This window comes from Antedon mediterranea, chromosome 5, assembly GCF_964355755.1.
Source record: "Antedon mediterranea chromosome 5, ecAntMedi1.1, whole genome shotgun sequence".
NCBI classification, from domain to species: Eukaryota; Metazoa; Echinodermata; class Crinoidea; order Comatulida; family Antedonidae; genus Antedon; species Antedon mediterranea.
This window is the reverse complement of record NC_092674.1, coordinates 8,331,057-8,346,181: the sequence shown is the minus strand read 5'-3', so window position 1 is coordinate 8,346,181 and position 15,125 is coordinate 8,331,057. Positions and strand designations below refer to the sequence as shown.

The 15,125-nt window shown below is 32.4% G+C and overlaps 2 protein-coding genes across 2 annotated transcripts; both read left to right on the top strand.

The window, feature by feature from the left end:
* The first annotated feature begins 149 nt into the window (after positions 1-149).
* Positions 150-554, top strand: LOC140049661 (uncharacterized). The gene has a single exon (XM_072094610.1). It carries the CDS (start codon positions 150-152, stop codon positions 552-554), a length of 405 nt encoding a protein of 134 aa, XP_071950711.1.
* A 1,170-nt stretch (positions 555-1,724) lies between these two features.
* On the top strand, positions 1,725-14,896 carry LOC140048525 (EF-hand domain-containing family member C2-like). Its single transcript, XM_072093264.1, has 11 exons — positions 1,725-1,863; positions 4,432-4,771; positions 5,371-5,594; positions 6,063-6,422; positions 6,721-6,859; positions 7,423-7,588; positions 8,018-8,160; positions 9,763-9,959; positions 10,193-10,326; positions 10,653-10,943; positions 12,026-14,896. The coding sequence occupies exons 1-11, from the start codon at positions 1,822-1,824 to the stop codon at positions 12,231-12,233; spliced, it is 2,244 nt and encodes a 747-aa protein (XP_071949365.1). The 5' UTR covers positions 1,725-1,821; the 3' UTR covers positions 12,234-14,896.
* The last annotated feature ends 229 nt before the right edge of the window (positions 14,897-15,125 follow it).

The window sequence follows — 15,125 nt, the reverse complement described above, 5'->3', positions numbered from 1 at the left end:
TCTTTGGCGGTGAAAGTGTTAAGAACTATTATTAATGTGAAATATCCGAAAAAGATTAGCAATAATAAGTTACATTTGGTAACAAATACTAAACTGTTATCTGAGAATGTAATAATAATAATAATATTGACAAAGAAAGTTTTTGGGTCATGTACAAGGCATACATCCGTCCACATATGGAATACTGTATACAGTCCTGGTCTCCTTACTATAACAAAGACAAAGAAATCTTGGAGAAGGTGCAGAGAAGAGCTACAAAGATGGTCAAGTCAATAAGTGATCTACCATATGAAAAAAGGTTAGAATATCTTGATCTTCAACCATTAGAGACAAGAAGACTACGAGGAGATTTGATTGAAGCTTTCAAAATTTTGAAAGGCTTTGAGGATATTGACCCAAAATATTTATTTAAATTGTCTCACAACATCAGAACCAGGGGACACAGCTTAAAACTATATCGTCCAAAACTTAGAGGAAATCTTATGTGCAGGGTCAACTTTTTTACCATCAGAGTCATACATCACTGGAATTCTCTGCCTGAATATGTACAGTAATACAAGCCTCTTCAGTGAACATCTTTAAGTCTAGACTTGACAACTATTTTCGGCTAGAAATGGAATCTAATAGGCACTAGCCTAAACTATTTCCATCAAACATTAAGTGTAAGTTAAGTGTAAATGTAAATAAACATAGGTGGTCTATGCTTGGCCATATACTTAGAATGAGTGAAGATACTCCTGCTTTTTCAGCATTGGTGTTTGGTATAGTACACTCTAATCCAATAAAAGTGCGAATTGGAAAACATCAAACCAATCTGTTAAGTACACTTAAAAATGATTTATTTATCAGAAATTTTAAGATAAATAATTTAAACGACCTAATTAATTTGCGTGAGATTGCCAGCAACAGAAATAAGTGGCTTTTGTTATTTTGAATCTTTATTTTTACGTTATTTTATATTTTTTGTTGTTGTAGGATGCATGCATATAAGAACGTATCAGATTTTGTAAATCCACAGTGCGTGGTTTTGTTACATTTTTTGGAATAAAGTTAGGGCCTACCTATATATATATTTTTAACGTTTAATATGGCTAAAGATACGGTACCGTATCTATACTTCTAAAAACTAAAGGTACGGTAATTATAGAGGATAATACTAATATGCGCCAGGCTCAAGGCAAATTGTATGGGGCCAATCGACTTTACCAAAAGAGATCGTACCTGGTTCATTGTCCGCGCGCTCTCTCTGTCAAAAACGATGTCAGACACCTGGCTTAACTTTATACATAGGCCTATATAATAATAGGCCTAGACTATTATTATTTTATATACCAAATGTTAATCCGAATCAATATAGAATGTAATACAAAAAACGAAATAATTTAAGCTAGCCTAGGCCAGCTAGAACTTACGAGATGGTGCGTGTGGGGGGGGTCGGGCGGCGTCAATCAAACGTACCTTCAAGAAAAAAAAATATATATATATACTGCCCTCTGTTGTTTGGTATGTTTGTACATTAAAAGTTTTATTTGATATTATTCTTGTGCATTTAAAATAAATACTTAATATATTATCTTGCATAATTTACTAATCATTGTGTAATATTATTTAATCTTAATTGTTTTGAATAACTGGTTTAATAATACAAATAAATTAATACTACTACTTTATTATCATGCTTTGTCGCATGGCAACCTCACCAACAAATTGTCGGCTGCTAGCATTTTCACAACACAAATCGAAGACACACAACAACTGGCAGTTGAAAACATACGGAGAAGAAAACCAAATACCTGCAATTTTATCAATTTAAACACAACGATGTCACTTCCATTTCTTCCAGGAAACTCATTGAATTCAAATGTAAGTCGATTTTTAGGTGTTGTTGATGTAATAATTCAAGCAGTCCACTAGCCTACTAGCCCTAGCTAGCTAGCTAGAGGCCCTCCTAGCTAGCTAGGCTAGCTACTAGCTAGGCCCTAGGCCTAGGCCAGTAGGCCTAGCCTAGTACTAGTAGGCCTATAGTAGTAGTAGGAGGCTATCTAGGCCTATCTAGCTAGAGGCCTACATACACAAATCCAAATCAGTTAAAAATCAGCGCACCTGACCACCACCACCACGGTGTCAGAGTAGCCTGGCCCTAGCTAAGCCTATTGTTGGCGGAGTATGGTCGAAGCGGCTGCCAACCAAAGCGGCCGCCAGTTTAATATCGTCATTTGTATGGAACGCCATGTGCGCTTTAATCTTTGATTGTCGTTGTCAACGCCATGGCCTATGGCGAGTTGAGTTACAGCTAAATAAATATAAGCCAACTCATGTACTATCAAATCTTTATATTTCTATAATAATTAAGTTTGCCTGCCGATAAATCAATGTATATTTTATTTGTATTTACTATTATTATTAACTAATACATATATCGAAATATATTTTGCCGAACCTTTATATCTCGTTTACATACTATTGAATCCTTATACAATATTGCAATAATAATTTACGTATACGATATTGCCGAATCTTTATATCTCGTTTATATACTATTGAAACCTTATACAGTATTGCAATAATAATATTAATTTACGTACGGTATTGCCGAATCTTTATATCTCATTTACATACTATCGATTTTTATACAGTATTGCAATAATAATTTACGTACGGTATTGCCGAATATTTATATCTCATTTACATTTAACTATCGAATTTTATACAGTATTGCAATAATAATTTACGTACGGTATTGCCGAACCTTTATATCTCATTTACATACTATCGAATTTTATACAGTATTGCATTAATAATTTACGTATGGTATTGCCGAATCTTTATATCTCGTTTACATACTATCGAATCTTTATACAGTATTGCATTAATAATTTACGTACGGTATTGCCGAATCTTTATATCTCATTTTTACATACTATTGAATCTTTATACAGTATTGCATTAATAATTTACGTACGGTATTGCCGAATCTTGATATCTCATTTGACATACTATCGAATCTTTATACAGTATTGCATTAATAATTTACGTACGGTATTGCCGAATCTTTATATCTCGTTTACATACTATTGAATCTTTATACAGTATTGCATTAATAATTTACGTACGGTATTGCCGAATCTTTATATCTCATTTTTACATACTATTGAATCTTTATACAGTATTGCATTAATAATTTACGTACGGTATTGCCGAATCTTGATATCTCATTTACAGACTTAATCGAATCATCTTTATACAGTGTTGCATTAAATAATAATTTACGTACGGTATTGCCGAATATTTATATCTTGTTTACATACTATCGAATCTTTATACAGTATTGCATTAATAATTTACGTACGGTATTACCGAATATTTATATCTTGTTTACATACTATCGAATCTTTATACAGTATTGCAATAATAATTTACGTACGGTATTGCCGAATATTTATATCTCATTGACATACTGTACTATCGAATCTTGGTTTTTATTATTAGTAATAGTGTGTGTTATACATTTAAGTGTTATTCCATTGTAATACATTGTTTGTGTTTTCAATAAAGCAACATGGGACGCCCACCTAATGTGCAGCAGCACTATTGCTGGCCGTCAGTCGAGTTATTAGCAGAAATTCACGTAATTAATTACCGTATCAAACAGACACTTTCATCTTATTTTAGTATTTAAAACTCATTTTCAATTGATCAATATTTAAATATCTGAAGTAATAAAATAGTGTAGGATATTAAATAAATTGCTGTCATCATGTTATTGTAATTAAATTATGATTGCGAACACTACTATAGTTACTTTACTAATTAATTAATATACAATAACAAATATTTTTAATTATTAATATATTTATATATTTTGATATACTTTATTGATTGGTTTATTTATATATAATTCTTAATAATTGGCTTATTATTATATTATATTAATATACAATATAAACACCACAATGTATTTTATAGACTTTATTAAACATATGTATATCATTTAGAACAGTTAAAATAAGTAATCATCGATTCGCCATTTCGTTTAAAAGAACGTACGCGTATCACATTCAATCTGTAAAAAAAAAAAGAGAATAAATTACATAATAATGGAGATTGTTAATTACGTCCGAGGTAAAGAAAACCTGTCGAAACAATGACAATCAAAGATTACAAAACAACGACAATCAAAGCGCACACGGCGTTCCATACAGATTACCGTTATTTAACCGCTTTAGTTGGCTGCCGCTTCGACCGTAATCCTTGTTGGCCTTGCTAATTAGTAGGGATAGCCTAGCTAGGAGGAGTACAGTACATCACTGAAGTTAGATTCATTCAAACTGTGTGTGGCACACATCAATTATTTTTGTTATTTATTCTTGACAAGCTTTATTTAAACTTAATCAAATTTAACATTTTTTTTTAATTTTAACTAACTTTCAGGTTGGTAAAACAAACTTCAAAAAATCACATCAGTTCGACAACCGCAATGATGTTTCAATGTACGTTGGTGAACATAAATCTGGAATAGGAGGTCAAAGACTCGTTGGGCAAAGACCTAAGCCACAGCTCAGCAATATCCCACAAGGGGAAGGCAATGCCGCCCCAGCCTGGGTAGCATTCGACCGTCAAGTGATGAGGTTCGATGCTTACTTCCAAGAAGCAGTGCATGAGAAACGAGAAGAGCAGTACCGAATAAGAAAATGCAAGATTTACTTTTACTTAGAAGACGACTCAATTCAAGTAATTGAACCTCAGGTTAATAATAGTGGCATACCACAAGGTGATTACTTTTGATAAAATTGACTAATTTGAATTTTATGCAACACCCCAAAACATTTTGTAGTTTTGTTAATTATGAATTATTCACTCTTTCCAAAAACACAGAATGTACAAAATAAAATAAACAGTTATTAAATGTAACCAAAAACTCTAAAGCCTTTTTATTTAAATAATTATATAATATTTATGATAAATGCATATTCAAAATTTATTTCAACACATGATTCAATATAGAATATATTATAAAGCTCACAATAATCCTAATTTAAAGTATTAATTGATAATAATCTCTCTTGTTAGATATGAAATTGTTAGAGATTAGAATAATTTTATGAAACTTTATTTAATTTATAAGGAGATGGATATCTATGTTGTTTTTGTTTGCTTTTAATTGTATTATGTTTTCCTTTGTAATTTCTTATATAATGAAATAAAAAAAAAATGAATTGATATTAATATTATACCTTGAACCGTAGGACATTGAGAACTAGCTCATTTGTCCCTCCATTGTCATTAATGAGAACTCTTCGGTAACATATGGGCGAAACTTGAGATGGTTAAATATTAATAATAATATTGTTAATGTTTTATATTCTTTAGGTACATTGATCCGACGACATCGTATTCCTCTACCACCACCCAATGATGATCAGTTCTACACGGTTGAACACTTTAATGTAGATAAGGAGATCACACTGTATGGACGCACCTTTAAAATCACAGGCTGTGATCAATTCACATACAACTTTTTACGTAAACTGGGAGTGCGGATCAAGGCACCTGTAGGCACTCCAAGCGACCCGAACACTGAACATAGAAAAGCTGTAAGTAGGAGGCTTATCAACTAGATATTTGAATATCTTCTATATTTGGGTAAAAGGTCCTTTTAGCCGGAAACTGTTTTGACCAATATTTCTTTTTCCAGCACAGGACAAAGATTTATTTATTTATTGTTAAATACAAATTTATACATGTTTCTTTTTCTTCCCTATGCAAGCCTCGCTTCTTGAGATACTTTACTTTCCCACTTTTAAACCAATTTAAGAATTAATTTTCATAAACAAAACAAACAAACATAAAAAAAAAAATTAAGAAAATGTCAAACTATTAACAAAACAAGAATGCAAAAATGTTTCTCAAATCTGATGGAAAATGAAATTCCTTTATCATGACTAACTGAACTGTTTTTATTACAATATGTAATATATAATGACATTTTATTGATGTCTTTAGGTATAGAAAAAACAAAATATTATTTAATTGTCATTTTTTTTATTTGTCTTTCCTTTCAGATGGATGAAACGCAGCAGCCTTTACGACCCTACGAGAAGGTCGACACCCTGAAACAGTTTCTTGACCATGATCGTCAAGTCTTGCGATTTTTCGGACTATGGGACGATAAAGACAGCATGTTTGGAGATGCTCGTGAAATGATTTTACATTATTTCTTGGCTGACGATACAGTTGAAGTTAAAGAAATCATTCGCCCAAATGCTGGGAGGGATGCTGCACCCATGTTCCTGAGGAGAGGTCGTCTCCCGAAGGCTGCGCCAGAAGCTCTGCCACAGCCTGGAGAGACCACAGGTCGAACAGTGCTAAATGTATTTGGCCCTATGGGACATAAAGGAAGATATATTCTTGACAGTCTAAAGGTAAGAGAACTTTATGCAGTATTCTAGACTGGAGAATAATAAAGACATTTGTATAGGCCTTACTATAAAACTTGAGTTTAATAGTTTTGTTATATCAGTCTTACTTTTTTTAAATGAGTACATAAGATCTTTGTTTTTATCGTTTAAGCTTAACTTTAAACAAGTTTCATCAATAGCAATTCTTTGTTTTTGCAGTAACACGGTTAAATAGTTCACAATTGATTGTACTGAATAGGTGTCATTTTGTCTTATGAATATTAATTAGGATTGTCTTCTTCTTTTTTGTTGCTATTTTTAGACAGGTGCAGTTCACAGCGAATATTACCATGACAGTAATCTTTGCATTGGCACTCAAATCAACCTGTGGGGGCGCACTCTCACACTCACCGATTGTGATGACTTTACAAAACAATACTATTCCACTAAATATGGTGTCAGTAAGTACAGTAATATTGATATTATTATATTTATTAATTACATGACACTACTGTAGTATGAATATATTGTTATATTGCAAGAATTTGACAGAAGAATTGAATTTGCTATTAAATTAATAATGTTCATTTTATATTATATTCATAATGTAAGTGTAATATCCTAACCTCGATTGTTTAACTGGAAACAAATTCTTTATTATGTACTACGTGGGACATCCCATCTGAAAGACGAGTTAATGAGAGTAAAACATCTTGTCTAAAGGGTCTTTCACACCAGTTCCGGTCCGGCGACGGAGAATCCAATCGGACGTCAATGTTTTGTTTTCTTGGGCTACGTGCATATCGATTGGTGCATAGCCGCGTGGAACGTCGTGAAAACCAAAAATTGATGTTCGATTCGCCGGATCAGAACCGTGCTGGAAAATGTGTGAAAAGACCCTTAAGGATACAAAGAGTATGGTACAGGCAGGTGTCAATGCCTCTCATACAAGTGAGATTTATCATTATGCCAAATTAGTATCTCATTTGCTATGAATTGATGGTTGACTTTCTGTTTATTGTAGCATCATTCAAACCATTGAATTACCAGTCATCCTCTGGAGAGCCAATCAACCATGAATGGCCACCATACACTGGATTTGGATCTGAGGAGGATTCACTCTGTTCATGCATGGGTCTTTTACCTAAGCCTCCAAGGAGAGACTTTATCAAGTTCATGGAGAAAGACAGGTAACAACTCTCATAAAATCAAAGGCCTAAGAAATCCAGATTACAAAGTGTCTTATTCTTTTCATAAACCAGAAATTCCATTTCAATTGGTTTTCAATATCTGTGTTACACAGAGCAAAGATCTTGAAGCTAATGTGTACCTTTGGAAAAGAAAAACCAAGTAATTAATTATTGTAAATAAAATATAATTATATTATTACAGTATTTAGTTTGCATTTGTCTTTATAGTTGTAATAAGCTAATACTATTTAAAAACAAACCTGTAATTTATTTATTCCTTTTATAGCATTAGCCTAGATATCTGATAGTATTGCAAGGGATATTGTTGATTGATTATATAAGCTATATTTGTTGCCAAGCTCAATTGAAATAAATTGAACGCAAGCCCAATTTGTTTTACACATTGAACACCACTTCTTTCGTTTATAGACATGGCCTAGAGAGCAATGTGTTACGCTTTGTTGCTCGGTTGGACACTAACAAACCGATTGATGTTGACCGACGATTCATCATCTCGTACTTCTTGTCGGATGATACAATTGCTGTGTTTGAACCACCTGTGAGAAACTCTGGTAAGGCACAACAGTAGCATTAATTCTTGAATGTCACAATCCATACATCCTCATGATGGTAGCTCTAGGCCAGGGGTTCTCAACAGCCGGCCTTCGGGCTAGATGCTCTGCGAAGAGCTACTAAAAATGTTAAAAGCAAAGTACAGTAAATAAAAAAAGAGTTAATAATCCAAGGTAAGTATATAAAATTAATATTTGCATTAATTATAATGTAAATATAAAATTATTAGCATAAATTTATAACCGTACCGGAAATACAATACCGTCATCTTGGACTTCCCCTTGATGTTCGCATCAGTGGGAACACAAATGTTATCTTAGTAGCATGCAGCGGAAAAAAGGTATCGTTTTTGCCGATTGCTAGCGCACTATAAGAGTGTCATGTCTGGCCAACTAAAGGTGCCATTTATCATTAATTTTAAGTGCAAGAGTACCATTTCCGGCCATCATCACATGCCTGTTGTGCGGTATGTTCTTTTTGGCCTGCGAGATTATTTATAAATTTCGTCCCGCACTACAAAAATGTTCAGAACCCCCTGCTCTAGGCATTGCTTTAAGCCTGTTTTCTACTAGACAAATATAGTCGCACGAATCGCAATGTTTTCACATAGAAAAAAAAATAGCTGCTGAGCTGTTCGATTGGCTAATGAAAATCTGACAAACTTATTTCCTGAGATATGATTGGATGGCAAATAGAAAAACAGTTTATAAAATATAGATTTGCATTTAAATTGTTCTACAATAAATAATACAATAAATATAAAAACCATTAAAGTATCAATAATTCATCTACGCTGCTAATATCTTGTCAAAATTAATTTGTAATACAATTTCTTTATTCGTTTTTAGGAATATTTTGACCAACTAAAGCTGAATAAGTTCAAATTGATAGATTTAATAATAAAAGAATAATAATAGTCTATTTTAATAATTGATAAAATATATTAATAATTCACTTTAAAAGGGGTAATTGCCCTTGGCTCGATGCCAAATATACTTTTTCAATCTTTTCATGAATATTAATTTTAATTACAAAATAATGTAATTTATTGGTTTTGTCACTGTATAATGCATGATTAATAAAGGATTGTTGAATTATTTAATTATCTTTACAGTGGCTTATTACAATTAGTTAAGTAATAAATGATTGACCTGAAGTGCCTTCTTAAAACAGAGAAATATATTTTGCAAGTGTTGATTCTGTCACACAATCTTTTATAACATGTATTATTTCTTTATTTTTAAAACCACAACCAACAGCAAACAAATTGTAAGGTCCACTTGTAGCTTTTAAGCTCTGTCTACAAAAATCTGAATAACAAATATGGTAGTAATATGAAATTATTGTGTCCATAAAATAAATGGGCACATCACATTTTTTGTCACATTAAGTGTGATAGTGTAGATAGACCTTTAGGCCATGTTCTAGGTTCTTTAGGTATTTTTCTTATGGCCAAATGATGCCACATCCACTTTGTATTAAGTCAGTCCAGAATGCATGAGATATTCCTAGCCTATTTGCTGTTGGATATGTGCAGAACAAATAATACAAGTATTTTTAAACTTCATAAACGTTATTGATATGAATCTTGTCCTTCCTAGGCATAATTGGTGGTAAATTCCTGGAACGTAACCGAATCAAGAAGCCTGGCCAGCCTCTGTTTGGCACTCATCTGTCAGAGTACTACACCACTGCAGATCTGTATGTTGGTAGCCGTGTGAATTTCCACAATCATTTCTTCATACTGATAGAAGCTGATGAGTATGCATTTAGATATATGGAAAAACATAACGAAGATGTAAGTTATTTTCAGCAGAGTTATTGAATACAGTATGTGCCACTTAAATTACAAATCATAAAGTGTATAAATCTGCCTCTGATTCCCCACCCCCTTACTTACTGTAGTATGCTAGTTTCTAAATCCAAATTTGGTTGCACAGTTTAGCCACTACCAATGTTTAAAAAATGTGTTTAATATTCCAAATCCCAATAAAGTTATTATATTAATAAATCAAAACATTTGTTTCACAGTTTTCAGTATCCGATGTTGAAAAAATAATTACCAAACTGAAGGGTATTGCTGGACGTGAAAAAGACCGTGTTAAGGAATTCTTCAATCGCAACGATCCACAAAATACAGGAAAATTAGGTTATGATCAATTTAGGTAAGAAAAATGAGTACAGTAGTTTAACCAGGCTGGAAATGCGATCAGTGTTGGCTAAATTTCATGATGGAGCAGAAGTTCACAACATATTATTATTATTCATTATTTATAAAGTGCCTTTCCAGAAGATCAAAGCGCTGTATAGAGAAAATTATCAGAAACAACATAGACAAAAATAAATAAAAATGCTAGTTAGGGAACAAATACGTTTTTAGTTGTTTCTTAAAAAGATGAGAACTAGGAGCCTGTCAGATATCCAAAGGGATGCTGTTCCAAAGTGTTACTAGTAAAAATCATTCATGTTTGATAGTTGCTTCATCTTTCAGAAATCTAATGGTGCAACTCGGTGGCAGCCAGCTAGCTGAGCACGAGATCATGACTCTAGCTCGCTTTTACTGTGATACACAAGACACCAAGATCGACCTCAACACACTTGTGTCCATTGTTCAGGAGCAACTGAGAAAGAACAACTTTGAAAACTTCACTAAACTGACAGAAGGATTTATCCATCATGATACTGACAGGTCAGGGTTCATTGACCCTGATCAAATTAGAAGTACTTGTCATGCTTTCCATGTACCCATCCCTGATGACCTGCTGAGGGCGGTGCTTTCAAGGTATGTATTCCATAGATATTAAATTACCATAAGTGGGTCTACCAAATTTAACCAAGAAAGATTTAATCTAAGCTTCTAAATATGATCGAAATCAAACAATTTAAAAAATGTAATATTCCATATTTTTACCTAAATTAGAAAAACTATTGGTTGGAGCACTTTGTTTAATTATATACTCTAACACTAATATTTCCAAGAACAGAGGTCATTATCAAATTTGATTGAAATTTAAGCCCTCAAAATTAAAAGCTAGAAGAATTTCATTTATTGAATTTGGCAGAGGGTTTCAATGAACCCATAACCTCACTGGTATACCGCCATTGAACAGCGCATTTTGTTTACTTATAATGATAACAGTTTTCATATTAGTAATAAAATACATTACTGCCATGGGCTAATTAATCAATCATAAGTGATTTTTATAGTACTGTTACCTCTTGTAAAATGATGTACAGAAATGATTAGGAAAAGTGCAATGACAAACAGTCTTATGAAAGTACTAGAATGTTTATAGCGGAGCTGTAGCTTGGTGGTTAACACACAGTACTTGCCTTCAATCCTGAGGTCTAGTGTTCAATTCTGACCTAGTGCCAGGGTTGTAACTCCCTATCCTCAAATAAGACTTATTGTGAGCATGTTACAGTTTATCCGTCCTTGGTGAGTTATTTGCTGTAGGATGTGTATTTTCTTGATAATGTCTATATTTTAAGGTTTTTCATTCTACGGGTAAGAAAACTGTCATATGCGCATAAATTATAAGCCATGCAAAATGTATGCATGAGTTTGAGTCGTTCTTCAGATCTGACAAATTAATAACAGTTCAAACGCCTTTCCTGGCATTTAGGACAATCAAACCAAAATTAGAAAGGGTATGAAATCATAACAAACTGCTTGGAAGGCGTTAAATTTCCTATGATTATATACATCAGTGCCTTCTCGATGTTTAAGTTGTAAAGCTACAGTATTTATAAATTTATAGCGCTTGTTTACAATTTGTAGCCTACCCAAATTTTAAAGTACGTAATTTTTAGGGACGTCATTGCGGTTAACCAATTTCTCTCATCAATTTTCTTTTTTTACAGAATGAACATGAATGAACAAGGGCAAGTGAACTTCAACGCATTCATGCAATACTTAAACTGGCAAGACCATGCGGTGAGCACAATGAAGTACACAGCGCCCCCTGTCAAATTCAATCAAGACTGGAAACCACTCAACACACAAGATTCAGTCATGACCGTTAACTACGTTGCTTTGCTTCAAGTAATATTTCCAGATAGTACACAATGAAAAAGTTGTTAAGATAAATTAATTTTGTGAGAAACACAACATTTTTATGCATTGACTTAAAATTTGTTATTATAAATAAACCACTTTAATATGAAATAACTGTATAAATCGTAAATAAAGAGTGAAACTATTATACAAAAAAGTCCTGTAAATATTTTACTTTTCTAAGGGAACTGGGGTAGAAATTCTGTGCACCGGCTGATTCATTGGCTAAGCCTTTTGTATGTGTTATAAAGTACAATTTGCATAACTATTATATATGTCTTAAAATGAAGACTAATTTGGTTTTTTATTATTTACTTTCATGATACCATTTTTAATGAGCTCTCCCATTCCATACCATTGTTGCAGTCTTGTCAAATATTGTAATATTTATCACATATTAGGCCTACATGGCCATTGTTACCTTTGAGCCATCAATTGATGCTTCTCTCATTGTTAAACACACACTTTGCAAAGAAACAAAATTTGATTAATTAAAAAAACCAATGTCTTGACAGCATGTATTGTAACCTCCCAGAAGCATCTGTCGCCCTCTGTTGTGCAGTAGTACGTAATCTACACAAAAAGATTTACGTAGTAGCCAATGGTGAGATGCATACAAATTGTGCTAATTGTCTCCTATAGTTTTATCCTAATATTCTTTTATAACAGATATTTTAATTATTGTTGATGCCCATTTACGATCGAACTAAAATTCTCTGTGCTTTTAGTGTGCACATGTTTTATTTATAAGCAGGAAACAAATTTATAATTTTACTGTTGAATGAATGCATTTGAGAAGTTGTTGAAATCTAGACATATTAGTCAAATTTTAATGGTTATCTTTTCTGATAAAATACTCTTCTACGTACTCTAATAGCTAATGTCTCCAGTTGAATCAATCAATTCTCACTTGTAATTGTGCATCGTCTCCTCCTAGCTGTGTGTCTTATGTCGACTAGAGCTAAGAGCTAAAAATTAAATAAAATCACAATGTATTCAATACTCCTTCTCTATATACCAAAAATATACTATGGATTATAAAGATTTGATCATTTAATTATTATATAGATATGAATGTTTATGAATTCACAATAACTATTTTGATGTCTTCTAGCAGAATTCTATTTTCATCTATGTAAAAAAAAATATTACATAATATTGATTGTCTACTGATATAGATGCTGTATTGTTTGAAAATGAATAATATGATTTAGTAAATTTGAATGCAAAATACAATATGTGCACTGTAAGTGTATTTAAAGTTTAATAATGTAGATATTCTCCCACTCATGTTTTACATACATTGAAATACATTCTAAAGCTCTGTCTACAAATAAGTGCCCAAATATGGTAGTGATGTGCCCAAATATGGTAGTGATGTGCCCAAATATGGTAGTGATGTGCCCAAATATGGTAGTGATGACATCATCATGTCCATTATTATAAAGCTCTGTCTACACTATCAGACTAGTTTGACAAATAAGTGCCCAAATATGGTAGTGATGTGCCCAACTATGGTAGTGATGTGCCCAAATATGGTAGTGATATGACATCATCATGTCCATTATTATAAAGCTCTGTCTACACTATCAGACTAGTTTGACAAATAAGTGCCCAAATATGGTAGTGATGTGCCCAAATATGGTAGTGATGTGCCCAAATATGGTAGTGATATGACATCATGTCCATTATTATAAAGCTGTCTACACTATCAGACTAGTTTGACAAATAAGTGCCCAAATATGGTAGTGATGTGCCCAAATATGGTAGTGATGTGCCCAAATATGGTAGTGATGTGCCCAAATATGGTAGTGATATGACATCATCATGTCCATTATTATAAAGCTCTGTCTACACTATCAGACTAGTTTGACAAATAAGTGTACAAATATGGTAGTGATGTGCCCAAATATGGTAGTGATATGACATCATCATGTCCATTATTATGGGCACATCACATGTTTTTGTCGTCACATAAAGTATGATAGTGTAGAAAGAGCTTTAGCTAACTAGGGTAAGGATTTATACACAAAACTTAACAATCAATGTCTTTATTAAGACTGTGTTCACATGGTTTTCTAAAAGCTTTTATTTATTACTAATTAGACACTATTCAATATTAAATGTTTATGGTAGTTTGAACAAGTTTAACAGTTAAAGAAAAGATATTTTGTACTGTACCATGATTAGGCTTGCTCCATACACTACTCCAAAAAAATTTGTCTTGCACCAGTGTTGAACCAAATAATAATATATATTTCACTTCTTTATTTCACAAGATATTTTATAGCTTAATTTCATTTGTCAAACATATTTTTGACTTTATAAATAGACTCCACTTCTACTGATTGTAGAAGCCTTATGAGATGTCTTCATCAACATGCCTTAACCAAAATCGTTTGACTTTAACCTTTAAACTAATATGTGGTATATTATCTCTCTCCACCTAAAGCCAAATATGTCTAAATGTATACTAAAATAATAATTTTTGAGTAAAGTTTAACAAACAATTTATTGAATATGTATACAGTTTAGTACACCAATAATCTGTATTGTAAATGTCACTCGTTTTAATTGTGTAAATATATTGTGAGATAAAAGAATAATGTTGTTGTCTATGCTTACTTTGTTCTTACTGTATGCACAGATACACATGTGATACACATGTGATACTGTATTACATAATTTTCCTATGACATTATGATATAGAAATACAGTACAGAGAATTGGATGGTTTCTTAAATATATGTGGTCCATAAATGCATTTTTATAATCTAGTTTTATGATGATATATCCACCCATGCTCATCTTTCTGGCGTCTTCATTTTTTATTTCAAATCAATCAATTATAAACAGGAGCATGCATTAAAACGGGTACGAGAAAATATTAACTGAATTAACTAAGAA

Bases quoted from the DNA above. Each gene is read 5' to 3' on its own strand.
- LOC140049661 (XM_072094610.1), top strand. From the start codon at position 150: ATGTACAAGGCATACATCCGTCCACATATGGAATACTGTATACAGTCC.
- LOC140048525 (XM_072093264.1), top strand. From the start codon at position 1,822: ATGTCACTTCCATTTCTTCCAGGAAACTCATTGAATTCAAAT. The intron at 1,864-4,431 runs GTAAGTCGATTT...ACTAACTTTCAG, and splicing joins GAAACTCATTGAATTCAAAT to GTTGGTAAAACAAACTTCAA. The intron at 7,589-8,017 runs GTAACAACTCTC...TTTCGTTTATAG, and splicing joins AAGTTCATGGAGAAAGACAG to ACATGGCCTAGAGAGCAATG.